The sequence below is a fragment of the Eleutherodactylus coqui genome, unplaced genomic scaffold (genome assembly GCF_035609145.1).
Source record: "Eleutherodactylus coqui strain aEleCoq1 unplaced genomic scaffold, aEleCoq1.hap1 HAP1_SCAFFOLD_32, whole genome shotgun sequence".
In the NCBI taxonomy this organism is placed as follows: domain Eukaryota; kingdom Metazoa; phylum Chordata; class Amphibia; order Anura; family Eleutherodactylidae; genus Eleutherodactylus; species Eleutherodactylus coqui.
In genome coordinates, this window is record NW_027101865.1 from 418,321 (window position 1) to 446,054 (window position 27,734).

Genomic DNA, 27,734 nt, shown 5'->3' on the forward strand with positions numbered 1-27,734 from the left:
TAGGTAACTTTCTTTCAACCGGCCGACTGCACTGGAGGTCATCTCCTTCCTGACGCTTCTAGAACTGAACAGATACCTGGGACTCCCAGCAGCATAGAGCCGAGGGGGTAGACGGATGCTGGATAATGCTCCAGCACAGGGGCGACTGTCTGACCTAACATCTTTGGGGGTCTCGGGTTACACGACAAACACCCCTAAGCACAGCATCTACATGGCGTCAGCATGTCCTCCCCTTGTACCTGCAGGTCTCCTCTTACACTACTTGCTCTCCATGTATCACATTGGCTTCCATAGAAGCACAAGGTGTTTAAAAACCCATTTAAAGGGTCTCTGAGCAGCTTAAACTGCATTGTGGAGCTGAGATAACGGGGAGCCAGGTTTTTTCCTATACCCCATCCCCCGTTCCTGTGACTGAAGAGTCATATGGTGTCTATGTGCCAACCTCGTGGGGATGCCGCACAGGAACAGGGGCGACCGTGTAAATACTACCCCCGCCGACTCCCTGTTCCCTCGCCTTGGAGCGCCAGAACGCGCTTTATGGTGCTGACAGAGGCGCTGTACAGGGGGAGGTCAGCCATAGAAACGGCCAGGGACACCCCTTTATGTTGCACAAGTCCATTAGTTTCTAACTAACAAGTTGAGCGCTGACTGCACTCTGTTAACCAATAACCAAAGATGGTCTTGTCAAAGTACCGGCCGCTTCCAGAGAGCAAAGTACAGAGCGCCCCGATGCCGCAGCCAGTAATCCGCAACCTTACAAGATAAGCAGCAGCGGCGGCGACCGTCCTCACCGGTCAGAAGCCAAAGAACAAGTGGAGGCGAGGCGTCTGCAGGCTAACTTTATTCTTTACATCGTACAAGTATAAGTGATATCAGTGCCACCAGACGAGGTTATAGAGCCGGAGACACGGAACGTTCTAGAAAAGCTGTACATACAATGTATCCAGTATTACAAAAGAGAAGGGCAGATACAAGGGCTATCATCTCCCTCTGCTTGTATAGGATGTATCACGGTTTATAGGAGTCGTTCCATTGCTGCACGGAACCGGAATCCTCAGGAGAACAAGGAGATGCGATATAATATAACTGTATGAAACGCGTCGCCCGAGGCGGCTCACACCACCGTACTGCTATATTCTGTGGGCTCTATGGGGCGAACATAAGCCAAGGTGGGTCTCTCTTGGCAAACGGTAGAACAGTATCAGGATGTCTAACTGCGCAGCAAAAGTACGGACACATGGTGTGAAGAGAACCTTGGAGGAGATGGGCCAGGAACAGCCGGCACTGCGGTAACTCCGTCCCATTTAGAAGACCGACTCGACGTTTCCCATTTCCACACAGACCGTCTTCAGCTGGGAGTAATACTCAATGGCAACCTGGCCATTCTCACGTCCGAAGCCTGCGGACACAATCATATAGAGTTAGTTTACTTAGAGATGGCTTCTTGTAAGCAGCTGACCCTCCATCTACTGAACATGCAGCAGAATCACAAGGCGGTGACGTCCCTACAACATTACACTCATAAGACAATACGCTACAAGGGATGACTTGGTGACGCTGCTGGCGGGTCTCCTTTCACTTCATTAGTGGTTGGATTATACACAGACCAGACTGTTAGGAGGTGTTGGGACCAGTGGATGTGGGGCACACAAGGTGACCAGGCTCAGGCCGCCCCCTACAGACCACCAGTAAAGAGAAGCATCTGACCAGACTGTTAGGGGGTGGTGTTGGGACCAGTGGATGTGTGACGGCACACATGGTGACCGGGCTCAAGACCCGACAGACCACCAGTAGAGAGGAGCGTCTGACCAAACTGTTAGGACCGGTGGAGACATACGGTTTTTTTGCAGGTTGTCCTGGAAGGTCCGCCTCGTACTGTGTGATTTCCTCTAAGTTGTTCTAGTTAAATGGTAATACGGGTTTCCTCTATGCTTTGCTTACTTCAGCATTCTTCCACATCTTCCTTATGGGTTTCATAGCCCTGGGATTAGTTAGTAGACTTCTTAACGGAGCATAGTAAAGCCACAGTGTGGGCACCAGGGCAGATTAACAAATCCAACAACTGGTGTGGCGGTTCGGTGTCAATCCTGCTGCCAGGTTTCCTGTAATCCCTTAGGCCAATTTCCCATGGGCGAGTGCGATATTTGGCTGTGTACCTCTGCCTGATATCGCGCTCAGGAAAGTGCGGCTTTGCCGCAGCATGTATGGGCTTATCAGTGGGGATTGGGGTTCTCACCAATGCCTGCTGTTGCAGCAGAAGGCAAGCTGTTAGTCACAGCAGACTCCCACTGCGGATGGCATGGGCACAGCTTCTGAGCTATAAAAGTTTGTCCTGTTGCAGCAAGTGCCCGCCGTCTACGATGTAAACTCCAGTTATATAGCGTTAAGGGGTTAAACTGCTGGCATCCAATACCTGTACAAATGGTTTCTATAGAGCAGAAATAACGTACCGGACTTCTTGTAGCCTCCGAAAGGCATCTCCACGGGGCTCACGTTGTAGTTGTTGATGAAGCACATGCCCGCCTGCAGTGCAGCCACCACCCGGTGCGCACGCTGGATGTCCCTGATGGAAGACAGACACGTTACCTCCTCTCTACCGCAGATGCAAAGATGATTGCTCAAAATTCGTTCAAAAGATAAGTTACTAATGGGCACTAATGCACATTAGCAGCATATTACCTTAATTTACATGAAGATGAGCCTCCAGAGCTGTATGCAGAGAACAGCAGGTGGTCTGTTATCTGCATACAGCCCCTTTGTTCTGCGGCAGGACTGCAAGCTGAATACAATGTAATCAGTGCTCCCCTGTGGAGAACACAGCATGTGGTCCCAGCTATCAGCTTCCTGGCTGAACAATGATTTAGGTGAGCATAAAATCCATCGTTCCGCTGAAAAGTAAACCATGGCAGCATTTACACGCAACGATCATCACTGAAAGACATCATTTGAGTGATAATTGTTGCGTGTAAAAAAGCTGTACTCCAAATAGGAGAGATTAGAGATATCAGGCAAGGTAGATATGCATTCAGAGTACAGAAGGGAGGTACTAATCCCTTCTGTACTAATTGCCCCCCCAGAGAGACGGGGTGTATAGATTTAACAGTAGAAGTTAAAAAAAAAAAAAAAAAAAAAAAAAAAGTTCAAACCTGCTAAAGACGCCTCCCGCCAGGCCATAGGTTGTGTTATTGGCCCTCGCTAACGCCTCTTCCTCCGTATCAAAAGGCAGGATGGACATCACAGGACCAAAGATCTCTTCCTTGACGCAGGTCATATCATCCTTGCAGTCTCCTATTGAGGACAAGGAGACCAAAAGTCACAGAGCTTTAAAGATTAGCAGCATTTATAAGACGGACTCGTTTAGGCCAAGCTCACAGCAAATTATTTCATCTTGTTGAAATGGAAATGCGTTAGGGACTAATGACCAGACCTCAGTTGTTGGTTGGCAGTCTGCCACTTGGGATTGCCAACAGTTGATAGCGCTGTCAACATTGCTGTGGCCCGATTTGGTACTACAGCTCGAACGGAATTAAATGAGAACCGTGCTTGTGTTGGGTGGGATGCCCCCCGGGGTAGCAGCTCCAAGCATGGAGGATTCCCCAGGGTGGAATGGATTCCCCAGCGGTTGGCTGGATGTTGGCACCTTGAGTGCCACCGAGTATTGGCGGTGCAAGAGCAAGACTTTCCTCCACCCAAGATGGGCTGATGTAACCGGGACTGTTTCCCAGCCCAGGCTGTCTGGGGTCTGAAAGGGCTTTCTATCGCAGCCCTGTAGCATTAAAGGAAAAAACGGGCGACGGCGGGAAGTGAAGAGCCGATCAGACGTGCTGAAAACAGGGGGATTTATTACCGAACTCTTCCGGAATCCGGAGGCCCAGCGCCACTTGGCCAGTTGTAAATAGATAACAGAACCAACGTCCCTTAAGCGCAGGCACCCGATGCATACATAGTGCAGCCGCTGTCCCCGTGGTCCGAAGGCTGGGGGAGCCGACTAGTCTATACTCTGGTATAATCCAAGAAGTGCAGCCGTGCCAATACGCATATCAGAGCAGTCTAATGTTTATCTCAGGCCGAGGAGAAGACAGCAACAGGCAAAGAGCACATGGCAGGCCGCACCACACCGGAGCCGCACAGATTTGGTCTCCAAGAGGCATTAAATCTCTAACACTCGCTCAACTGGAGATGCTCCAACTTCTCTAGGATGAACCTCGATCTAGTGGCGGAGGCCCTGACACAGGAACCAACCGCACGCCAGAACATCCGCTCACAGCGCCGGCTACCGCTACACTCTGGGGCTCAGACCTTCCGGTTCTGGCACTGCCCGTCATGTGCTCTAGCCAGCCTATTAGAACATCCATAGTATAGCCATACGAAGGCAAGCAGTCTCAGGATTGGCCACCAAGTGGCATCAAATCACAGACAGATATAAAAACCACAGAGGTAGTAACATAACCCAGCTTATAGGAAAGGCGGATCGTACTTATCATCTAAGGTCATTGATCGATCTTCTCCCACCATAACGGCACAACCCAGGAGTGCTACCCCTCTACACTTACAGTACCACACCAGGCAGCGGCAACATGGGCAGCTCTACCCGTGGCCAGTGCTGTCGGCGGCCCGGCAATCAGTTGCTTTGCAGGGATTATGAGCCCATCCTGAGGCTAAGTCATTAATAGTAAAAGCCCTGAACATCCCCATTAAGTCATGTAAAAGATGATAGGAATTTGTAGGGAACGGCATATAACAGGCAGGAAAGAAGCCAATATAATAGAGTATGCGGACCATCAGAATACCCAGCATGCCATAGGTTTCCATGGAAAGCGAATTAGCTGGGAGTTCACAAGGAATGTCCAGCCCCGGAATAACATCCTCCTTTATATCCAAAAGTCCATGAAGCCTTTAAATTACAGTCCCCACGATTGGATGCATTACAGAGCCGCCTCATAATGGAATCAGTGACGAACGGATCTCCCTGACTAATGGGGTCCGTTCAGCGGAAATACCAGACAGGTGCAGGAACTGGACGGAAGAGTCCTGCGCACACGACTTCCATCTGGCCTTCCATGCCGGATCTCTGCCCGCTGCTGTGCCCGGGCCTCCAGCGCAGGGGCCACTACTTAGTTTTACAATATTGCATCATCAGCCACATTAGACAACTTTGTTAAAGGTCTGTAAACAAACTGGCAGATTACCGAGTACGCAGGGGGTCATGAAAAAGCCAGCCTTCAGTTTGGGATCTTCTGGTACGTACGGCTCCCCTCCAGTCAGCACCTTGGCCCCCTAGGAGGAACACACGGAGGTTGTACGTTATTCTTAGTATATTAATGGATAAAGAAACTAGTTTTGGCAACATTATTATACAAGAGTATTGTTGGCTACTGCCGGTGCCGTCGGGGACCACCGCAACGCTGCACTGCCGGTGCCCTCGGGGACCACCACAACGCTGCACTGCCGGTGCCCTCGGGGACCACCACAACGCTGCACTGCCGGTGCCCTCGGGGACCACCACAACGCTGCACTGCCGGTGCCCTCGGGGACCACCACAACGCTGCACTGCCGGTGCCCTCGGGGACCACCACAACGCTGCACTGCCGGATGCTCTAGAGCAGGTCAAGCACAAGGCCCGTGGCTGCATCTGCCCCACCACTCAGGTTATGTGGCCCACCAGCCGTGCAGCAACCCAATTGGCATTCGACCCACCCAGCCTGCAGCTCCGGTCCGGTGGCGGTAGTGCAGTCTGTGACCGCCGACCTCTCCCCCAAAGCACAGATGTTGAGGGAAGAGGTCACACACCTGTAGGGATGCTACCCAGCCAGAGGCCAATAGGGAGGTCATCATAGGGGACCCTATTAGTACTATGCAGGCTTCTAATTCTAATCGACCCTTTGAAGGCATCCACAAGGCTAATGTGGCCCTCAGTAAACATGAGTGGACACCCCTGTACTAGACCTTCGGTTCACTTGTAGGACTTTCTTGTATCTTTGCTCTGGGTTTAGGTTCTATGCTGAACTCAGGACTGGTTCAAGGTGATAAATGGGATGAAATCTAGAGGAAGCATTTCATGAGAACAAGAAGAGTTGGGTGAAAGACAGGATTGACAGCGGCATCTAAAGGGTTACCAGCTGTGATCGATGCGTCCATAGTACTAGCTCTATACATTCCACTTACTTGTTCTTTGGCACCCTTAATAAAGGCAAACACTTTGTCCAGCTGCGGGCGGTTGATGAGCGCCCCCATCCTGGTGTCTTCCAATAGGGGGTCTCCAATTTTAATTTTCTTCACCTTTTTGAGCACTTGGTCAGTGAACTTCTGCAGAATGTCCCGTTGGACAAAGACCCGAGTGCCGTTAGAGCAGACCTGGTGGGGCAGCAGATACAGCGTCAGATACAGCGTCAGATACATGCAGGTCGTAGCTTATTTATTGCCAATTAAACGGTTTCATAGTATACAGGATATTCCACAGGGAGGAGGAGACCGAGGAGCAGCTGGGTGCCGACCGGGCAGGAGCCGAGCAAACCCCAGTCATGTAATAAGCAGATGGAGTATTATATAGCCAATGTCAGCATCATCTCTCCCGTAGAAAGATTATTACACGCACTCTAGTACCCTGTTGTACCGCCTCTAGCTTGGATACAAGATGTGATACGGGTGGCATGGAGGCTCTAGTTCCCTGTTGTACTGCCTCTAGCTTGGATACAAGATGTGATACGGGTGGCATGGAGGCTCTAGTAACCTGTTGTACTGCCTCTAGCTTGGATACAAGATGTGATACAGGTGGGCATGGAGGCTCTAGTACCCTGTTGTACTGCCTCTAGCTTGGATACAAGATGTGATACGGGCGGGCATGGAGGCTCTAGTACCCTGTTGTACTGCCTCTAGCTTGGATACAAGATGTGATACGGGTGGCATGGAGGCTCTAGTACCCTGTTGTACCGCCTCTAGCTTGTATACAAGATGTGATACGGGGGCATGGAGGCTCTAGTACCCTGTTGTACTGCCTCTAGCTTGGATACAAGATGTGATACAGGAGGCATACAGGTTCTATATATCGCTCCGCATTCGCTGTAACTGAGTCTCTAGATTATGTAAACTCGTAGTTTATGGAAATGGACGTACAGATGTTGTATTGGTGATAAATCTGGTGATCGGACAGCCACTGAAGTGTTACAATGTTGGGGGGGGCTTCTGTGACCCCCTTCTGTGTGTGGCCATGGAGGTGTGACCATGTAGTGGGACCCCAGTGTGTACGGTCATGGAGGTGCGACAATGCTGTGGGGGCTCCTGTGACCCCCTTGTGTGTGCGGCTGAGCATTATCCTGCTTGGGGGACACACACACAGACGTGGCTGCATGGTGTCCTGAACATATCGCTGAGCTGTCATTGTCCCTCGTACCACTACTAGGGGGGGACCGACTGTCATATGTGATGGACCCCCAGACCATTACTCCAGCAGCTAAACGGCTGCCTATGCAGATCTTACTTGTCCCTGTGTGAGGAAGTTCGCCATCATAGCGCCATTGACGGCATTCTCCAGGTCACAGTCTGAGAAGATGAGGAGAGGAGACTTCCCTCCGAGCTCCAAGGTGACGTGTTTGATGCCCCTGGAAGCCATCTCCATGATCTGGAAGACAAACGGTTAGTTATTGGCACTTTAAAAACTGTGAAGCCAGCAGTAAAGCTTCTAGATAAGAAAAGACATTGATGCACAAGAACGGTTACAGAACACAAGGCTACACAATGCCCGGCGGGGGTCAGACCGGCGGCCGGCTACACAATGCCCGGCGGGGGTCAGACCGGCGGCCGGCTACACAATGCCCGGCGGGGGTCAGACCGGCGGCCGGCTACACAATGCCCGGCGGGGGTCAGACCGGCGGCCGCCTACACAATGCCCGGCGGGGGTCAGACCGGCGGCCGCCTACACAATGCCCGGCGGGGGTCAGACCGGCGGCCGCCTACACAATGCCCGGCGGGGGTCAGACCGGCGGCCGCCTACACAATGCCCGGCGGGGGTCAGACCGGCGGCCGCCTACACAATGACCGGCGGGGGTCAGACCGGCGGCCGCCTACACAATGACCGGCAGGGGGGGTCAGACCGGCGGCCGCCTACACAATGACCGGCAGGGGGGGGTCAGACCCCCCGCCGGAGCCAGGCATCCCGTTAGTTACTGGGCTCCGTCTCTGCCTACATGATCCGGAGCCGAACACCCCGAAGAGATCACAGTGACCCCCCACCCCCCTTACCGGACGCGTCACGCTCATCATGTTATGGGGTAGACAGAGCAGAGGGAATCCCCCACACTTGTAGAACCATCAGGTCACCGTCCACGCGGGGTGGAGCTGTCCGCAGGACGCGGCGCAGACGTGGATTTTGCTGCGTTTTTAACTCCAGAAAGCGTTGTGTGAAACGTCTTGTGGATTTGTACCCCCCCCCCCCCCCTCCTCCCCCTCCTCCGCAGACTTTACTCTCCGGTCTGTTGGAAATCTGCAGCAACTCCACACGTCGTCATTAAGAAGAAAGTTTTTCTGCTGCGCAACTTAATTTTGCGGTTTTGAAATAAAGATGGCGATTTTAACAGATGCGGAATTCAAGGCCCGTAGGGAGAACATTGTGACAGACATGTCCATGCGGACTAATCCCGGCCCGTGGGAGAGCGCCCCCACACCATCAAGGGGGAAACATGGAGATGAAGAAAATAAGACTGTGGGAGAAACTAAAGATCTCGTACAGAGGACCGAGGGAGGATGTAGGGGGAAGACATATAGGGGAGGACACGGAGGACCGAGGGAGGATGTAGGGGGAAGACATATAGGGGAGGACACGGAGGACCGAGGGAGGATGTAGGGGGAAGACATATAGGGGAGGACACGGAGGACCGAGGGAGGATGTAGGGGGAAGGCATATAGGGGAGGACACGGGGGACCAAGGACTGAGGGTAGGACCTATAGGGGAGGACACGGGGGACCAAGGACAAGATCTATAGGGGAGGACATGGGGTACCAAGGACAGAGGCAGGACCTATAGAGGAGGACCTGTAGGGTAGGATGTAGGGGAGGACATGGGGTACAGAGGACTGGATGTAGGGGAGGACATGGGAGACCAAGGGGAGGACACTGGGTACGGAAGACTGAGGGATGGACATGGAGTACCAAGGGAGGATGTAGGGGAGGACATATATGGGAGGACACGGGGGGGACCAAGGACAGAGGCAGGACCTGTAGGGTAGGATGTAGGGGAGGACACGGGGGACCAAGGACAGAGGCAGGACCTATAGAGGAGGACCTGTAGGGTAGGATGTAGGGGGAAGATGACTAAAGGAAAGGCAAAGTGAAGTTGGGGAGCTCCTGTGAAGCAGGTAAAGAAGTAACATCAGTAGAATTAATGTGGATACAATTTCTCTCCAGCACCCACCACAAGCCTGGTGCCCGTTACATGGGACGAGCCGTCGGGCAAATGGGCGTTACACATCCTCGTGATGCTCAGCGTGTGCCATTACATGCGAGAGAGTATTGCTCCTAGCGTAGCTGACATGGGCGTGGGGGCGGCTCAGGAGCGCTCTACCCCTCCTCCCCCCTGCTCCATTGACAGCAAGCAGAGATGGAGCACCGTTTACACCCGGCGACTATTCAGAGTCCCGCAGGAGCGCCCGGCTCCGAACATAATGGTCCATATGATCGCAGAGAGACAGCGTCAGATATATATGCACATATCCTGTCAGTCCGGGGGATATAGATATTACCTGACCCCGGTCACAGATCCCCGCCCCAAATACTTCAGAGGAGACGGACACAAAAACACCCTACTGCAGTCTGTGGGGAGCAGCTGCAGCAACTAGGAGACCCCATTTACCCAATATGTGCGGATCCTGTGAGGGGCTAGGGGTCTACCCATGCTGTCCCCCTGCAGCCCAGTCCGAGCCTGCACAGTATATAGGGTTACACACACCCAATATTAACCCTTTCCCTGCCCATGATGCATCTCCTAGGTGCAGAGCGGCACTTCAGCAGTGAAGGACAGAGACCCCTCCATGTCTGGCTGTATTGCAGGGCCACAACCGCAGCGCCAAGAACTTGGGATTAAAGGGGTTGTCGGACATAGAACTCCACCGCGAGCCGACACTACCCACAAGCCCCCCAATCATCGCCGAGCTCAGTCATTGGCTGCAGGTTTATGGAACATCCCAGACAACTGTTCCCAGGGGGACCCACAGCTGCCAGCGGGAGGCGCTATCTGCTCTTTGTTCTGTTTTGGCCACAGGGGGGTGGGGAACATTCAGATAAGTTTCAACCCCCTTTTAAGAACTGATGATTTCTAGAAAGTTGAAGTTTTAGGCACAAATGTGCTTTAATGCAATAAAAGGTTATTTCCATTTGTCCCAATGATATGTACTGCAGCGCCAGGACACCTGCACCCAGCGGGCACCCTGCCCTCAGGTATGTATAAGGCTTAGGGGTGCAGATCCTGCGTTATGTAGTCTAAGGTCCATCACACGGTCAAAAGTGTGAAACTTCTGAATGCGAAAAATGTCCAAACCTCCGGAAGCAAAAGGGTTAAACCCCGGAGCAGCAGGAACACATTGTGGGGTAACGCATGCCATTCACCATCTGATATCCCTTAGGATCTGGTTTTGGCAGAAGCTGGAAGAATAGTTTGTTGGGATGTTCAGTCCCAGTTGTAAGAAGTCAGGCGGATGAGTGGGGGGGTGGGGGAGGGGTGGCGGGGGGCGCTAGTTGGTTGTTGTTTTTGCTTTGGGTCCGTTAGATCTCCATTACTCTATACATTTCTTAGAGCCCGGTTATTACCCGTTTCCCGCCGTCCGGCTGCGGTTACCTTGGAGCCGGTGGGCACGCTGCCAGTGAAGGAGATTTTGGCCACATCTGGATGCTTACAGAGGAGCTCCCCGGTGGCCGCGCCGCCCTGCACCACGTTGAAAAGACCCACAGGAGCTCCGGCCTCCTTCAAGATCTCCGCCAGCAGAACTACTGTGACCGGCGTGAAGGGGGACGGCTTGTACACCATAGCGTTTCCTAGGAAACAAAGACAGGAAGGTTACGTCTCACTAACGTATAGCCGAGGATCCATCCACACCTGCGGTCAGATCCTCCGGCGCAGACCTGGCATGAAACGCCGGACAAAAGGTTGTGCATGCCGGACTTGTTCATCTGGGAAGACTAGCGGAAGTCTGGTCACTTGTACAACATACTGCAATACTGAAGTATTGCCATATAGCATACACTTATGGGCAGGCCTTAATAGGAGAAGATCTATGAGCGGTCTGGTGGCGGTCAGAAGGTCCCAGGCCCCCCATGATCACAGAGGTGACGGAGGGGAGCTTCCTCCCTCTGATAGTCCATTTAAAGGTCACTGTTAGAACTGACTCCAGCATCTAACAGGTTAATGGCGGAGATCGGAGTTCTCTGATCCCTGCCATTATGGCCAGCTATCACAGACAGCCGAAACCTGCCACATGTAGACAAGGACACCCGGTGCCCGCTGTTGGAAAGGGTTACAGTTGAGCTGCCAGTAACATGGTATGTTGGGCTGAGGGCAGACAGCGTCCATCTGGTTCGGTTTCCATATCTTCGTGCTGCGGAGAGGGCCGGCTTCACACCTGTGAATATTTGCATGCATGAACATTTGTTCGCACAAGTAAGGGACTCGCCCCCCGCGATTTCTCGTGGACCCCCTTCTACATATCAAGCAGAAGGAAAATACAACAGAAACCTTAAAAAGGAATGGGCCATCAGCTCAGCCCTATATACTACATTATGGGGTCAGGGAATGGGGAGTCCAGAGAGCGGCTTTATACTCCCAGAGCGCTGTATTCCGGCGCCGTGTCCCCACGTGCACACAGGGTGACCCCCCCATCTGGTCTCTGTGCACGCTCTCCCATTCATCTCTATGAGAGCCCGCTGGAGAGTCAGGCTGTGCGTACGCCAACGGGGCAGGAAGGGGCCACCCAGGGAGTATGAAGCGGCTCCATTCCATTACCCCATAATGCATTTTATGGTGCAGGAGAAACGGATTGGCCAATTAGCCTCTGCTAAAGTGTGCAATAGGGGTAACGCTGGGTCCTTATGGGGGCCGAAAAGAACTGTTTATTGGGTTACAAGGCCAAATGTAGGGGACAAACATAATACACCGCCAGGTCCGAGTCAGGAGTTGGACGGCCATCGCTGCTGTAGAATAGATTCGGCTTCCATACGTACCACACGCCAGCGCCGGAGCGCACTTCCAGCACGCGATCTGGAAGGGGTAGTTCCAGGCTCCGATCCCCACACAGACGCCAAGAGGCTCCCTTCTCGTATAAGCGAACGACCCCCCCGGGAGCTGCACATGCTGGCCTGGACAGACAACAAACAAGAGGTTAGGGATTTTCTTCTTGACTGGACGTATTTGGAGAAATCACAGTATAAAAAAAACGACCAACGTGCAGTTCAGGAAGTTCCCCCCAAAACAGTCAAAACCTTGTAGACCCCCCTGAGCTCCCTGTCCGTCTCTGAAGTCACACGGATTTAGCCACTAAATGTCTCAGATTTGAGAACAACACTTATTAATTCATCCGATTGGTCGAGTCATCTGAGGTAGTCTTTAACCCCTTCCTGACTCCTTGCTGTGCTCCCGCACCCCGCTTCTGCCTCTCCGCATTGTAGCGGTTAGGTCACCACGTGTGCGGCTGCACCAGGCCTTTATGTGGAAGTAGCTGTATTTTTAGGCTTAGGCAGTTTTTAGGTTTGAAGGTGAATATAAAATCACTGCGAAGTTTGGAGATTTTTTTTGCAGCAGAAAGGAAAAAAGTGGCCGTTGTTATACTGTTCATGTTTTACACAGAATAAGGCTGTTAAATTGTAAGTTTTGGATGGTAAGAAGCAGTTTTCCACAAGTGTGTGTTGTGTAACCTGACTTCAGGAGGATGTGGCAGTGCCAGACCCCCCTGACTGCTTGCTTAAGGATCAGCCAGAGTGCTGGTTAGGCACTCCAAGTACTGTGTGTCGGCACGGTTCTCTCCCTCCCTGTAATCAGTGCTGGACTGGAGAGGAAGCCATCAATGTGGGAGATGGAGACGGTGGTGACCTCCCAGCTCAGAGGGTCCAGGAGCCACGAAACAAAGGAAGAAGCTGCAAGAATAAAGGACGCAACGCCTGATACGCAAAAACACAGTGCAAGTACGCATACGGATTTGTGAATCTGACCAAAATCTGCCACCACAATGTGTTTCAGCAGTCGGAAGATGAAGATGCATAAAGGGTTATTCACACGACCGTATTATTGGTCTGTGTCTGACCTATTTTAGCCCACAGGGTGGCACACACAAATGCCCATAGTCTGTGAAAACCGTTTGCGGCACGTCTTATTTTCCTCAGACTCACATATGATAATAGGACATGTGCTGTCCACTGACCGCGCAGCACAGACGGGTGCCAGCTGGTGTCGGATTCTTGGCCACAACTCAGAGTCATGTGCATCTAGTTTAAGGCTGATGTCACATGGGTGCGCTGTGTATCTCTGCGATTGGCATCATGGTTTGTTTTTTCTTTGCACACAACTGCTTGTTTAACTCTATTTTGTGCACAAAGGTTATGCGTACTTCTGTACCTCAACGCATTATCACTTACAGTAGCGATCGCAGGCCATGGCAGAGCCGGACATCTTTGGCCCTCTGTGATTAAGTGGCGGAGGACTGATGACGTCACAGAGGAAGCGCCTTCCCTCTGAACCCTTTACATGCCGTAATCTACATTCATAGCGGCATGTAAAGGGTTAACAGCAGGGATCAGTGTTCTCACTGATTCCCACCGTCATAGCCGGCTCCTACTGTGGGATGGCGTGGGCTGTTGCAGAAAGTAATATGCGCTCAGGACGTAAACTTATATCCTGTGACATTAAGGGGTTAAAGTTAACTCTGATTAAAAACAAAAAACCCTTTTGAGCAGAATGTAAAAAAAAAAAATAGTGTGTGTGTAAAGATGGCTTTATACCGTTGGCCTACTTTCCTACTTTCTACCACCCTAACAGTTGGTCACCGGGCAGTAATTTACTTCATCTGGTAAAGTTACACTGTTATATACGCTTACTATGTCTGAGATACTCATATATAGTATACACTGCCAATACAGAAGTCCATAGACTATCAGGGCGCTCCTACCTGCCATGCTACCGGCGAGTCCGGCATAATACTCCAAAGTCTGCCACGAAATATCAATGTCCACTCTGGCCTCTATGATGGACTTCCCGTTGTTTATGGTCTCCGTGGTGGCGAGCTCCTCGCTGCGCTCCTGCAACAAAGTGATTGGAGACCATTGAAGTCTACGGACCGCGGTGAGCAGCACCTCCAAGTACTACACAAGGGCCGCCCACCGGCTGGCAGCAGGATGAGAGTCAGCACCCTTCCAGGATCGGGCCGAGGGATAGAATGGCATCTAGAACAGCAGTCATTGTAATGGATTATATCACAAGATGGAAATAATGGCAACCAGATTGATGGGAAAACCTAAAGACCCCGTAAAGATGGCGGTGGGGAGGAAACCCAGGAAATGACATAATAAAGGAGCCGCGTCCTTCAGACCGGACGCACACAAGTGAATTTGCAGAATGGGGGATGTGCATTTGTGCGCAGCGGCGTGTCTTACTGTACTTTCTGCTCAGGCACGTTCTGCACAATTGCGCACGTATCACACCGCGCGGCCCTGCTCTGAGCCAATGAGACGGCAGTTAGTATAAGGAGTTCAAGGTGTTCTTTCTTAGCGCAGAAACACAGAAACAGCACATGGCGCATATTTGTTTTGCAACCCAATTGTGCACACGAAATCCGCGCACGTAAACGTCCCGGTGGAAACCAATGGGCGGCATTTTCTGTGTTTGGCGCCTGCAAATTTTTTATATGCAGATACACTTGTGTGAATCCAGCGTTAAGGGGTTAAGCAGCGTAGAGTCATTGGGTAGTTCGATAATAAAGGTGATACATTTATGTAGAACGTCTGGCCCATCTTTAGCAGATAACACAAAGCAGCAGCCCCACAGCGCTGCGCCGGCCGCGGCTTTTACTCATCACACAGACATAGAAGTAAAAAGGCCTTATAAATCATGTACCTAGAACTAAAGGGGTTTTCCAGGCAGCGCCCGCTGTCAGTGCCAGGCTACAGCAGGGTCGGAGTGGAAGCCGCTGCTCTAACCTTGGTGTAGTGGCCGGCGCTTGTAATTGCAGGCACAGCTCCTGCTGATTTCAATGAGACCTCAGCCTGCAATTACAAGCACCGGCCACTATAGAGGTCCATACTGACCCTGGTGTATCCCGACACGGACCGGGGGCGCTGCCTGAAAAACACCTTTATGACATCCAGGCCATATTAGAACTCTTATACCCATCACTGCTTCTGTAGCAGCGCCTCCTAGTCTCAGAGCTCTTACAGTAAAGACTCCCAGCCTACGGCCATGGTGAACTTTCCTTTCCTCTACAGTGGTGTTCACCAACAATGTAGTATGGTTGCGTCTCTTACTCTCGGACCTCTGGCAGGAGATCGTTCATGAGAAATATGGTTTAATATAGGATTGTAAGATGTGTTCTCATTGGCCTTTTCCTCATCCATACCCCCCGCCCCCCCCACCATAACCCCCCCCACCATATTCTCCCCCCACACCACCATATCTCCACCCCCCTAAACCAGTCCCTATGCCATATATTGCCGTCCTTCCTTTCCCTGCAGTAGTAATTCCAAGCGGTCTTTGCCCTCAGCTTACATCCCTGTTAAAGGACCTTCAGAAGTTAATGATCTGTAACTTTGTGGTTATCACCAGTGTATTTGTGATGAAACCCTGCTGTGTGAGGAGATAATGAGGCTTCAGATAAATGGCGGCTATTCTCTACAGTAAGAGCTTCATGAACACCAACCCTGATGATACGAGCGGCTTCCAACAAGACTCGGCTTCGCTCCATTCCCGATCTCTGGCTCCATTCTTTGAAGGCCGTCTTGGCGCTCTGAATGGCTTCATTCACCTCTTTTTCTCCAGAACAAGCAAAGGTTGCGATGACGCGTCCTGGAAGAACCAGAGATGTGATTACAGGCCGGCACCTCATGGGTAGAACAGACGGGTCACACTTTATAAAGCACCCGTGAACAGCTTCACACTCTGCTGAAGTGGCCAATAGTCAAAACACCAAACCCCAACACCGTAAGTTAGGACGGACCTCGATGTTTCCAGAGTTGATGCGATATTACCAGACTGAAGGACAAGTCATTACATACTGACACTTGAAGAATATGCAGAGATTCAATGTGTAAGATGTATGGCAGCCATAATGTCCTCCGTGCTACCTGATAGTCTGCGGTAGACCATGATGGATTCACTCGCTGATGGTACACAGTGACACGAGGGTGTACAGGTAGGTCTCAGGTAGATCCACAGAGGAGTGAATGATATATTCTGTCACACTTGTGTTTTGCACATCAATCTGCAGGAGCTTCCCCCCAATCGTTAGACACCGGCGTACATGGAGTAACCCAACTGCCGGTGAGGTTGGCGTGTACCCTGATGTCACTCAGTGGTCTCAGGAGCAGCTCTGCAGTCACTGACATCCAGTGCTGCCGCCCGGTGGGCCTGGCACCAACACAGTATTTAGGTATAAAAAGGTAGACTTGTATGGGCTCATTAGGATCAGGGCCGAGGCTAGAGGCTCATGGGAGTTCAGCTACTTCTTCTTTCAAGGGAGAACCCCTTCTTCAGTCAAGCTGAGTGGGGCATCACTTCTGGGACTAAGATATGGGACCCAAAAGTGCTGGAGGTACCAATGATGGGGCTGAGACAGCAGGAGAAGTGGAGGATGAAACGCGTATTCTATGCTGGTTTTTTTTTTTAAATATACTTACGAAAAGTTGGATAAATCTCCTGCCGTCCCGCCATCTTTTCTGGAGAGTTGCGCATAGCCTCCAGTCGTTTCTTTCTCTAGCTCTTCACACACCGGCCGTGCCCACCTTGGTGGGTTCTCCTGGTTGGCAGTAGCACCACAGTTCATTCTTCACAACCGTTCCTAAAGCTTTCTGGTCTCTAGACATTCATCTGGGACCAAAGCCTCCAACTCCATTGGATTGCTCCACCCCTCTGCCTTTCTACAACAGAAGGGATGGGGAACATGGGGGTAACCCGCCATCAAAAACCCTAGTAGGCTAAAACTCCCAAAGCATGGCAAAAGCTGCCAGCCGACAGGGGAAAAGGCCTTAAGAGCGGCGGGTTTTGGGAGGCGAACAAGTCATTCTGGCACTTAATCGTTTTATTATGTTGACCATATGAGATAATATTTTCTTGTCTCGGCCGTTAGGAATGAAGTAATACAGGTTATGTGCGGCTTAAGGGGTTTTTTGCCTTCTATCCATTTAAAAAAAAAAGTTTTCTGGGGAAAATACTATTTTAACTGTATTTTTAAAAAATGTAACTTTATTAAAAACCGACACTTTTGTCCCTGCAGGGGACTTGAAAATGTGATGTTCAGTCGGTAAGAGTACACTGCATTACTTCTGTACTGCATTCTACCAATCCTATGGCATCAGTGTACTACACTCTGCCGCAGCCGGGGGTCAGACAGGTGAGCCACATGGCAGACACCAGGGCCTTTGTCAGGGTCAGCCATGGGAACACATTAGTACCTTGTGATCCCACTGTGGGGTGCAGGGGCTGACAGAAGGAGCCCCCTTCCTGTCATTTGCTTACATCCAGTAGTTGCTATTGGTTGTGGCATCTAAGGGGTTAAACTGCCTGATCTGAGGTTTCTCCTCTCCTGGCGGTTAGAGCAGGAGCCTGGCTGTCAGTCAGTGAAGGCACCGCCTTAACAAGATGTACGTGCAGCCCATTAGTAGGGTCAGTAAAAAGACGTATTGGCGTTACTAAGGGGTTAAGATGGAATATCTCTGACAATGGCAGATGCCTGCGAGTCGTACGGGGCTCCTTCATCCACGTAGCGTGTGGTGATCCTCCCGTCATGGACACTGGTTTCTAGTCTCCAGTTCCGCCTCTGGGATATTTGACTCTAGAGATAATAAACCTGTTTTTCTCCTACTCTGTGCTCATATATTAGTTGCGCCCCGGACCCCCATCTCGCCCCTTCCTTTCCCCCTTCGTGAGCCCCCACTGACCTCCGCAGCCCATTCTATACAACCCGGGACCTGAGCTGCAGGTGGTCAGCCGACTGTCTACCGCCGGCTCCATGAATCAGGGACGGGTCTGGACGTGGTGGAGGGGGACCCGTCTGTATGTCGGTGTTTTGGTATGAGTGATATAATCACTGCCACGGAACTTGCTGTCCGCTCGCTAGACACATCACCCTCCGCCTACATCAGAGCGCTGTCCTGCATACTGTTAGACAGGTAACGCCCCCCTCCTACATCGGAGAGCTGTCCTGCATACTGTTAGACAGGCGTCTCCCTCCTCCTACATCGGCGCGCTGTCCTGCATACTGTTAGACAGGCGTCTCCCTCCTCCCACATCGGAGCGCTGTCCTGCATACTGTTAGACACGTCTCCCTCCTCCCACATCGGAGCGCTGTCCTGCATACTGTTAGACACGTCTCCCTCCTCCCACATCGGAGCGCTGTCCTGCATACTGTTAGACAGGCGTCTCCCTCCTCCCACATCGGAGCGCTGTCCTGCATACTGTTAGACAGGCGTCTCCCTCCTCCCACATCGGAGCGCTGTCCTGCATACTGTTAGACACGTCTCCCTCCTCCCACATCGGAGCGCTGTCCTGCATACTGTTAGACACGTCTCCCTCCTCCCACATCGGAGCGCTGTCCTGCATACTGTTAGACACGTCTCCCTCCTCCCACATCAGAACGCTGTCCTGCATACTGTTAGACACGTCACCCCTCCTCCCACATCGGAGCACTGTCCTGCATACTGTTAGACACGTCTCCCTCCTCCCACATCGGAGCGCTGTCCTGCATACTGTTAGACATCACTCCTCCTCCCACATCGGAGCGCTGTCCTGCATACTGTTAGACAGGCGTCACCCTCCTCCCACATCGGAGCGCTGTCCTGCATACTGTTAGACAGGCGTCACCCTCCTACATCAGAGCGCTGTCCTGCATACTGTTAGACAGGCGTCTCCCTCCTCCCACATCAGAACGCTGTCCTGCATACTGTTAGACATCACTCCTCCTCCCACATCGGAGCGCTGTCCTGCATACTGTTAGACACATCACTCCTCCTCCCACATCGGAGCGCTGTCCTGCATACTGTTAGACAGGCGTCTCCCTCCTCCCACATCGGAGCGCTGACCTGCATACTGTTAGACACATCACCCTCCTCCCACATCGGAGCGCTGTCCTGCATACTGTTAGACACATCACTCCTCCTCCCACATCGGAGCGCTGTCCTGCATACTGTTAGACAGGCGTCTCCCTCCTCCCACATCGGAGCGCTGTCCTGCATACTGTTAGACAGGCGTCTCCCTCCTCCCACATCGGAGCGCTGTCCTGCATACTGTTAGACAGGCGTCTCCCTCCTCCCACATCGGAGCGCTGTCCTGCATACTGTTAGACAGGCGTCTCCCTCCTCCCACATCAGCACACTGTCCTGCATACTGTTAGACAGGCGTCTCCCTCCTCCCACATCGGAGCGCTGTCCTGCATACTGTTAGACAGGCGTCTCCCTCCTCCTACATCAGAGCGCTGTCCTGCATACTGTTAGACACATCACCCCCCCCTCCTACATCAGAGCACTGACCTGCATACTGTTAGACAGGCGTCTCCCTCCTCCCACATCAGAGCGCTGTCCTGCATACTGTTAGACACATCACCCCCCCCTCCTACATCAGAGCGCTGTCCTGCATACTGTTAGACAGGCGTCTCCCTCCTCCCACATCGGAGCGCTGTCCTGCATACTGTTAGACACATCACCCCCCCCTCCTACATCGGAGCGCTGACCTGCATACTGTTAGACAGGCGTCTCCCTCCTCCCACATCGGAGCGCTGTCCTGCATACTGTTAGACAGGCGTCTCCCTCCTCCCACATCGGAGCGCTGTCCTGCATACTGTTAGACAGGCGTCTCCCTCCTCCCACATCGGAGCGCTGTCCTGCATACTGTTAGACACATCACTCCTCCTCCCCCATCGGAGCGCTGTCCTGCATACTGTTAGACAGGCGTCTCCCTCCTCCCACATCGGAGCGCTGTCCTGCATACTGTTAGACAGGCGTCTCCCTCCTCCCACATCGGAGCGCTGTCCTGCATACTGTTAGACACGTCACTCCTCCTCCCACATCGGAGCGCTGTCCTGCATACTGTTAGACATCACTCCTCCTCCCACATCGGAGCGCTGTCCTGCATACTGTTAGACAGGCGTCTCCCTCCTTCTACATCAGAACGCTGTCCTGCATACTGTTAGACAGGCGTCTCCCTCCTCCCACATCGGAGCGCTGTCCTGCATACTGTTAGACACGTCTCCCTCCTCCCACATCGGAGCGCTGTCCTGCATACTGTTAGACAGGCGTCTCCCTCCTTCTACATCAGAACGCTGTCCTGCATACTGTTAGACAGGCGTCTCCCTCCTCCCACATCGGAGCGCTGTCCTGCATACTGTTAGACACATCACTCCTCCTCCCACATCGGAGCGCTGTCCTGCATACTGTTAGACAGGCGTCTCCCTCCTTCTACATCAGAACGCTGTCCTGCATACTGTTAGACAGGCGTCTCCCTCCTCCCACATCGGAGCGCTGTCCTGCATACTGTTAGACAGGCGTCTCCCTCCTCCTACATCAGAGCGCTGTCCTGCATACTGTTAGACACATCACCCCCCCCTCCTACATCAGAGCACTGACCTGCATACTGTTAGACAGGCGTCTCCCTCCTCCCACATCAGAGCGCTGTCCTGCATACTGTTAGACACATCACCCCCCCCTCCTACATCAGAGCGCTGTCCTGCATACTGTTAGACAGGCGTCTCCCTCCTCCCACATCGGAGCGCTGTCCTGCATACTGTTAGACAGGCGTCTCCCTCCTCCCACATCGGAGCGCTGTCCTGCATACTGTTAGACAGGCGTCTCCCTCCTTCTACATCAGAACGCTGTCCTGCATACTGTTAGACAGGCGTCTCCCTCCTCCCACATCGGAGCGCTGTCCTGCATACTGTTAGACACATCACCCTCCTCCCACATCGGAGCGCTGTCCTGCATACCGTTAGACACATCACCCTCCTCCCACATCGGCGCGCTGTCCTGCATACTGTTAGACACATCACCCCCCCCTCCTACATCAGAGAGCTGTCCTGCATACTGTTAGACAGGCGTCTCCCCCCTCCCACATCGGAGCGCTGTCCTGCATACTGTTAGACAGGCGTCTCCCTCCTCCCACATCGGAGCGCTGTCCTGCATACTGTTAGACAGGCGTCTCCCTCCTCCCACATCGGAGCGCTGTCCTGCATACTGTTAGACAGGCGTCTCCCTCCTCCCACATCGGAGCGCTGTCCTGCATACTGTTAGACACGTCTCCCTCCTCCTACATCAGAACGCTGTCCTGCATACTGTTAGACATCACTCCTCCTCCCACATCGGAGCGCTGACCTGCATACTGTTAGACACATCACTCCTCCTCCCACATCGGAGCGCTGTCCTGCATACTGTTAGACAGGCGTCTCCCTCCTCCCACATCGGAGCGCTGACCTGCATACTGTTAGACAGGCGTCTCCCTCCTCCCACATCAGAGCGCTGTCCTGCATACTGTTAGACATCACTCCTCCTCCCCCATTGGAGCGCTGTCCTGCATACTGTTAGACACATCACTCCTCCTCCCACATCGGAGCGCTGTCCTGCATACTGTTAGACAGGCGTCTCCCTCCTCCCACATCGGAGCGCTGTCCTGCATACCGTTAGACACATCACCCTCCTCCCACATCGGAGCGCTGTCCTGCATACCGTTAGACACATCACCCTCCTCCCACATCGGAGCGCTGTCCTGCATACTGTTAGACAGGCGTCTCCCTCCTTCTACATCAGAACGCTGTCCTGCATACTGTTAGACAGGCGTCTCCCTCCTCCTACATCAGAACGCTGTCCTGCATACTGTTAGACACATCACCCCCCCCTCCTACATCAGAGAGCTGTCCTGCATACTGTTAGACAGGCGTCTCCCCCCTCCCACATCGGAGCGCTGTCCTGCATACTGTTAGACAGGCGTCTCCCTCCTCCTACATCAGAACGCTGTCCTGCATACTGTTAGACATCACTCCTCCTCCCACATCGGAGCGCTGTCCTGCATACTGTTAGACACGTCACTCCTCCTCCCACATCGGAGCGCTGTCCTGCATACTGTTAGACACGTCACTCCTCCTCCCACATCGGAGCGCTGTCCTGCATACTGTTAGACAGGCGTCTCCCTCCTCCCACATCGGAGCGCTGACCTGCATACTGTTAGACAGGCGTCTCCCTCCTCCCACATTGGAGCGCTGTCCTGCATACTGTTAGACAGGCGTCTCCCTCCTTCTACATCAGAACGCTGTCCTGCATACTGTTAGACAGGCGTCTCCCTCCTCCCACATCGGAGCGCTGTCCTGCATACTGTTAGACAGGCGTCACCCTCCTATGACATTGGAGCCATGTAGGCAAAACTTAATGTGGGATGATGCCCAACACTGGATTGGAATGGGTTAATATGGGGCTGCCTTTAGCTACAGGAAGGAGCCAAAAGACAGCCGACGGAGAAAGTGCAGGTTAGGGTTAGGTTTAGTTAACCCTAAACCTAACCCCGTGCTGCTTAACTGTAGTGTGTAGTGCACGGCTGCTGAAGGCAATCCGCGGGCACGCTGTGTAGTCACGTGGTGCCGAAGAGCCAATCAGGTGGCTCTAATTAGCAGCGCTGCTTAAGTACGGCTGAAATCAGAAATATGCCTACGGTGATAGCCAGACTGACACCAGTGCATAATAGGGGGAGAAGAAGTAGTCCTTGAACCTTGCAGGGCCTTCCATCTAGAAGAACAGAGATAAGGGCGGAGTGCGACCCAGCGAGAGGGGTGAGCTAGTTCTGGAGTAACAAGGGTTTAACGATGGAGGTGCGGCCAACCAGATGGCGCTCCACCAAGGCGGGCACCAGGATAGCCAAAGAGTGGGGAAATACTGGCTGGTTCTTTATGGTAAAGAGAAGTGCCTTCACCCTCGCAGCTCCGACCTCCAGCCTTCACACCAGCACTTCGCCACATTCTCTTCCATCTAGAAGCCTCGGACCCCTGTGCTTTAGGAGGGGAGCCCGGGGTACCCTCTGTAAAGACTGAGGCTATCCTGTCCAAGAACCCTTATATAGGAATGAGGACAATGGGTTCTCAAGCAGAGGGGCAGGGGGTCCCAGCTCGGTAGCCCCCCCACTGCTATGAGCCAGAATGCAGTACTGCTTAGTATAAGCCGTCTCCCCCTACTGACAGGCACAAGCCATCCATCTTTTAGTAGAACCACCATCTGTCTGAATGGCGACCATCTATCACCGCACTGCCGGCCGGCCACGACTGCCAGGGAATGTGGAAGGACATAAGTTACGGCGCGAGCGGGGAGCCTGAAATGTAAAAGGAACATGGGTGGTTGGCCATAAGGGGTTAATAGGGAGATGCAAACCATCTGCAAACACAAACCGGGTTACCGCCAGGTTACTGCAGACCGCTGGCACAGACCGCTGGCACAGACCGCTGGCACAGGTCCCGTTATAGAACTCAAAGTCTGCAGGGCGTCCCGCAGCCACGTGTCCCTCCAGCAGGAGAATGCCGCACACGGGAGCCCCCACAACACGGTCACCCCTCCATGGCCGCACACGGGAGCCCCCACAACACGGTCACCCCTCCATGGCCGCACACGGGAGCCCCCACAACACGGTCACCCCTCCACGGCCGCACACGGGAGCCCCCACAACACGGTCACCCCTCCACGGCCGCACACGGGAGCCCCCACAATAGTGTCACCCCTCCACGGCCGCACACGGGAGCCCCCACAATAGTGTCACCCCTCCACGGCCGCACACGGGAGCCCCCACAACACGGTCACCCCTCCACGGCCGCACACGGGAGCCCCCACAACACGGTCACCCCTCCACGGCCGCACACGGGAGCCCCCACAACACGGTCACCCCTCCACGGCCGCACACGGGAGCCCCCACAACACGGTCACCCCTCCACGGCCGCACACGGGAGCCCCCACAACACGGTCACCCCTCCACGGCCGCACACGGGAGCCCCCACAACACGGTCACCCCTCCACGGCCGCACACGGGAGCCCCCACAACACGGTCACCCCTCCACGGCCGCACACGGGAGCCCCCACAACACGGTCACCCCTCCACGGCCGCACACGGGAGCCTCCACAACACGGTCACCCCTCCATGGCCGCACACGGGAGCCCCCACAACACGGTCACACTCCATGGCCGCACACGGGAGCCCCCACAACACGGTCACACTCCATGGCCGCACACGGGAGCCCCCACAACACGGTCACACTCCATGGCCGCACACGGGAGCCCCCACAACACGGTCACACTCCATGGCCGCACACGGGAGCCCCCACAACACGGTCACACTCCATGGCCGCACACGGGAGCCCCCACAACACGGTCACACTCCATGGCCGCACACGGGAGCCCCCACAACACGGTCACACTCCATGGCCGCACACGGGAGCCCCCACAACACGGTCACACTCCATGGCCGCACACGGGAGCCCCCACAACACGGTCACACTCCATGGCCGCACACGGGAGCCCCCACAACACGGTCACACTCCATGGCCGCACACGGGAGCCCCCACAACACGGTCACACTCCATGGCCGCACACGGGAGCCCCCACAACACGGTCACACTCCATGGCCGCACACGGGAGCCCCCACAACACGGTCACACTCCATGGCCGCACACGGGAGCCCCCACAACACGGTCACACTCCATGGCCGCACACGGGAGCCCCCACAACACGGTCACACTCCATGGCCGCACACGGGAGCCCCCACAACACGGTCACACTCCATGGCCGCACACGGGAGCCCCCACAACACGGTCACACTCCATGGCCGCACACGGGAGCCCCCACAACACGGTCACACTCCATGGCCGCACACGGGAGCCCCCACAACACGGTCACACTCCATGGCCGCACACGGGAGCCTCCACAACAGTCACACTCCATGGCCGCACACGGGGGGGAGGGGGGGGGGGGGTTTCACAGGGATACCATACAGAACCTGTATACCTCCATGCCCGCCCGTATCACATCTTGTATCCAAGCTAGAGGCGGTACAACAGGGTACTAGAGCCTCCATGCCCACCCGTATCACATCTTGTATCCAAGCTAGAGGTGGTACAACAGGGTGCTAGAGCCTCCATGCCCACCCGTATCACATCTTGTATCCAAGCTAGAGGTGGTACAACAGGGTACTAGAGCCTCCATGCCCACCCGTATCACATCTTGTATCCAAGCTAGAGGTGGTACAACAGGGTGCTAGAGCCTCCATGCCCACCCGTATCACATCTTGTATCCAAGCTAGAGGTGGTACAACAGGGTACTAGAGCCTCCATGCCCACCCGTATCACATCTTGTATCCAAGCTAGAGGCGGTACAACAGGGTACTAGAGCCTCCATGCCCACCCGTATCACATCTTGTATCCAAGCTAGAGGTGGTACAACAGGGTACTAGAGACTCCATGCCCACCCGTATCACATCTTGTATCCAAGCTAGAGGCGGTACAACAGGGTACTAGAGCCTCCATGCCCCCCGTATCACATCTTGTATCCAAGCTAGAGGCAGTACTACAGGGTGCTAGAGCCTCCATGCTCCCCTGTATTCTCTCTAGCATACGCATTCCATGTCTAGCTATACATTAACAGCCTCTTACACGGGCCGAAGGTCTTTTAACAATTGCAGGAGTGCTGATGTCACCGCTTGTGCGGAGTATTTGAGAAGAGACTGCCGTCGGCTTGCGGGCTCCTCGCCCGCTTCTTGCTCAGCGCTTCACCTCCTATGGGAAGTGGGAGCTTTCACACGGAACGCGGAGCCAGCGAGGGTTTTAGGCTGACTGGAGAGCGAGCGATGCCTTTTTTGCTTTCACACTGAACGATTATCGCTTCGTTTGAACACATTTAGGTGATAATCGTTACGTGTAAACGGGCCTCAAGTCTTTCACTGTGAGGTTTGTTAAGCCTTTTTACCCCCTTCGGTATTTGAGAATAATGAATGCTAAACATCTAGAAACACAGAGGTCCTCATCTCTTACTGACTAATGCAGAATAAGAGGTCTACGTGAAGCTCGCAGTTTGGTGGGACAGAAGAGCGCCATCTAAGGTCAGACAGCCAACAGTGGGCACTACGTGTGACCAGTTGGTCTACGGGCACCCCGGGCAGTGGGGTTATGGAGGACTACAACATGATGAAGACGGGCCAACAGCCATCTATCCTCCTGTAGGGGCCGAGGTGCCGGTGGAGCCCGAAGACGTCTTCTATGCTAGTTGATGCCGCCGGACACTCCAACCCACCGACGCCAGGCTTTACTCCTCCAATGAGATTGTTAGAAGAGGAACTGTTGGAAACTCAAGTGGTCGCCGATGACTGACTAGAACAGTATACAAGACACTGGAAGGGATACGGAAGAGGCACACTTACCCGTGGACGGCTCGTAGGCTTGTTCCTGCCCCACCGAGTCTATGGGTTGCACTCTACTTCCTGCCCGGTAATTGAGGGGCTGGGAGTTCTGGAACGTTCCGGTGCTCAGAGTTCGGCTCATGGTCTCTTGTAGTTTTGGGATCAGAAAGCGAATAATTGGAGCGGCTCCAAGAAGTTTCATTCGAGAGTCTACAGAATGTACAAGAAGGGTAATAAATATGTTTGTACATAAATATACAGTTTACACGCAGCGACTGAGCAGTCCGGGCCGAGAAGGTTATAGTGGTAACCAGGGCCCCGTCTAGGGGCCACACAGCGGATTAGGCAAACTGCAAGTAGGGCCCATAAACCAAACAGACCCCTTATATCAATCCAGGGGATTCCCCTTTTCTCGCTACCATAATGGAGCAGGACAGCGGGACCCCCGAACACAGATGAGAAACCAGCCTCACCCCAGCCGGTCACGGTGTGCCGTCACCTACCATCATGGTGTACAGCAGCACTGCCATCAATGGGGCATGTTTACTGAAACTGGCGCTACAGACATCACCGTCACACCGCGCCCGCCAGCTGGCAGCTCATGTAGGTTTCAGCTATAGCTTGCGCCAGTTTATAGTAGACCTGATGGGCGATGCTTGGCTCCACCCCCTTATTAGAAATGCACCATGGTCCAGCATAAAAATTCTAAAAGCTCCCAATTTTGGTGCATATTTTGTCAATCAGCAGTCTGGGATACAGATTATAACTCATGTGCCCCTACATCTTAGTAACCCCTTGGTGATGCCACCTCTTTTGGACCCAAGGACAAATTGGGGTACATGCGTCTTTTTTGGACACACTGCTGTAAGGGCTCTACCCCAAGGAATGTTTTGGGGAACCTTCACCAGGTTCTGCTAAATTCCATAATCTTTCCTTTTCTCTGACTGCCTGGCAGTCAAGTGTCTATCGGGGGACTTGCGCCCCAATTTTTCCGGACCACAACCTTGCTCTGACCGGCCTGCACGCCCCTTCTTTTTAATATATCCTTTAAAATACACTTACAATTACAAACGCCCCTTTGAAGACGACCGTTATGATGGGGCCCTTGGTGAAGATAAGTTTGACCCCCCTGTAAGCTGTTAGAGACCTG

General features: G+C 53.4%; 1 protein-coding gene across 1 annotated transcript; it reads right to left on the bottom strand.

The window, feature by feature from the left end:
• Positions 1 to 826: 826 nt before the first annotated feature.
• LOC136592628 (4-trimethylaminobutyraldehyde dehydrogenase-like) lies at positions 827 to 26,792 on the bottom strand. The gene is made up of 11 exons (XM_066588605.1): positions 26,606 to 26,792; positions 15,885 to 16,030; positions 14,142 to 14,271; positions 12,205 to 12,339; positions 10,826 to 11,022; positions 7,478 to 7,618; positions 6,166 to 6,354; positions 5,190 to 5,277; positions 3,147 to 3,288; positions 2,451 to 2,563; positions 827 to 1,399 (listed from the first exon to the last, which is right to left on the bottom strand). Exons 1-11 carry the CDS (start codon positions 26,784 to 26,786, stop codon positions 1,305 to 1,307), a joined length of 1,557 nt encoding a protein of 518 aa, XP_066444702.1. The 5' UTR covers positions 26,787 to 26,792; the 3' UTR covers positions 827 to 1,304.
• Between the last annotated feature and the right edge of the window lie 942 nt (positions 26,793 to 27,734).

Coding starts and splice junctions, on each gene's coding strand:
- LOC136592628 (XM_066588605.1), bottom strand. CDS start 26,786: ATGAAACTTCTTGGAGCCGCTCCAATTATTCGCTTTCTGATCCCAAAA. Junction 12,340..14,141: donor ACTCGCCGGTAGCATGGCAG/GTAGGAGCGCCC, acceptor TTGTCTGTCCAG/GCCAGCATGTGCAGCTCCCG. Junction 2,564..3,146: donor GCGGGAGGCGTCTTTAGCAG/GTTTGAACTTTT, acceptor GTCTTCCATCAG/GGACATCCAGCGTGCGCACC.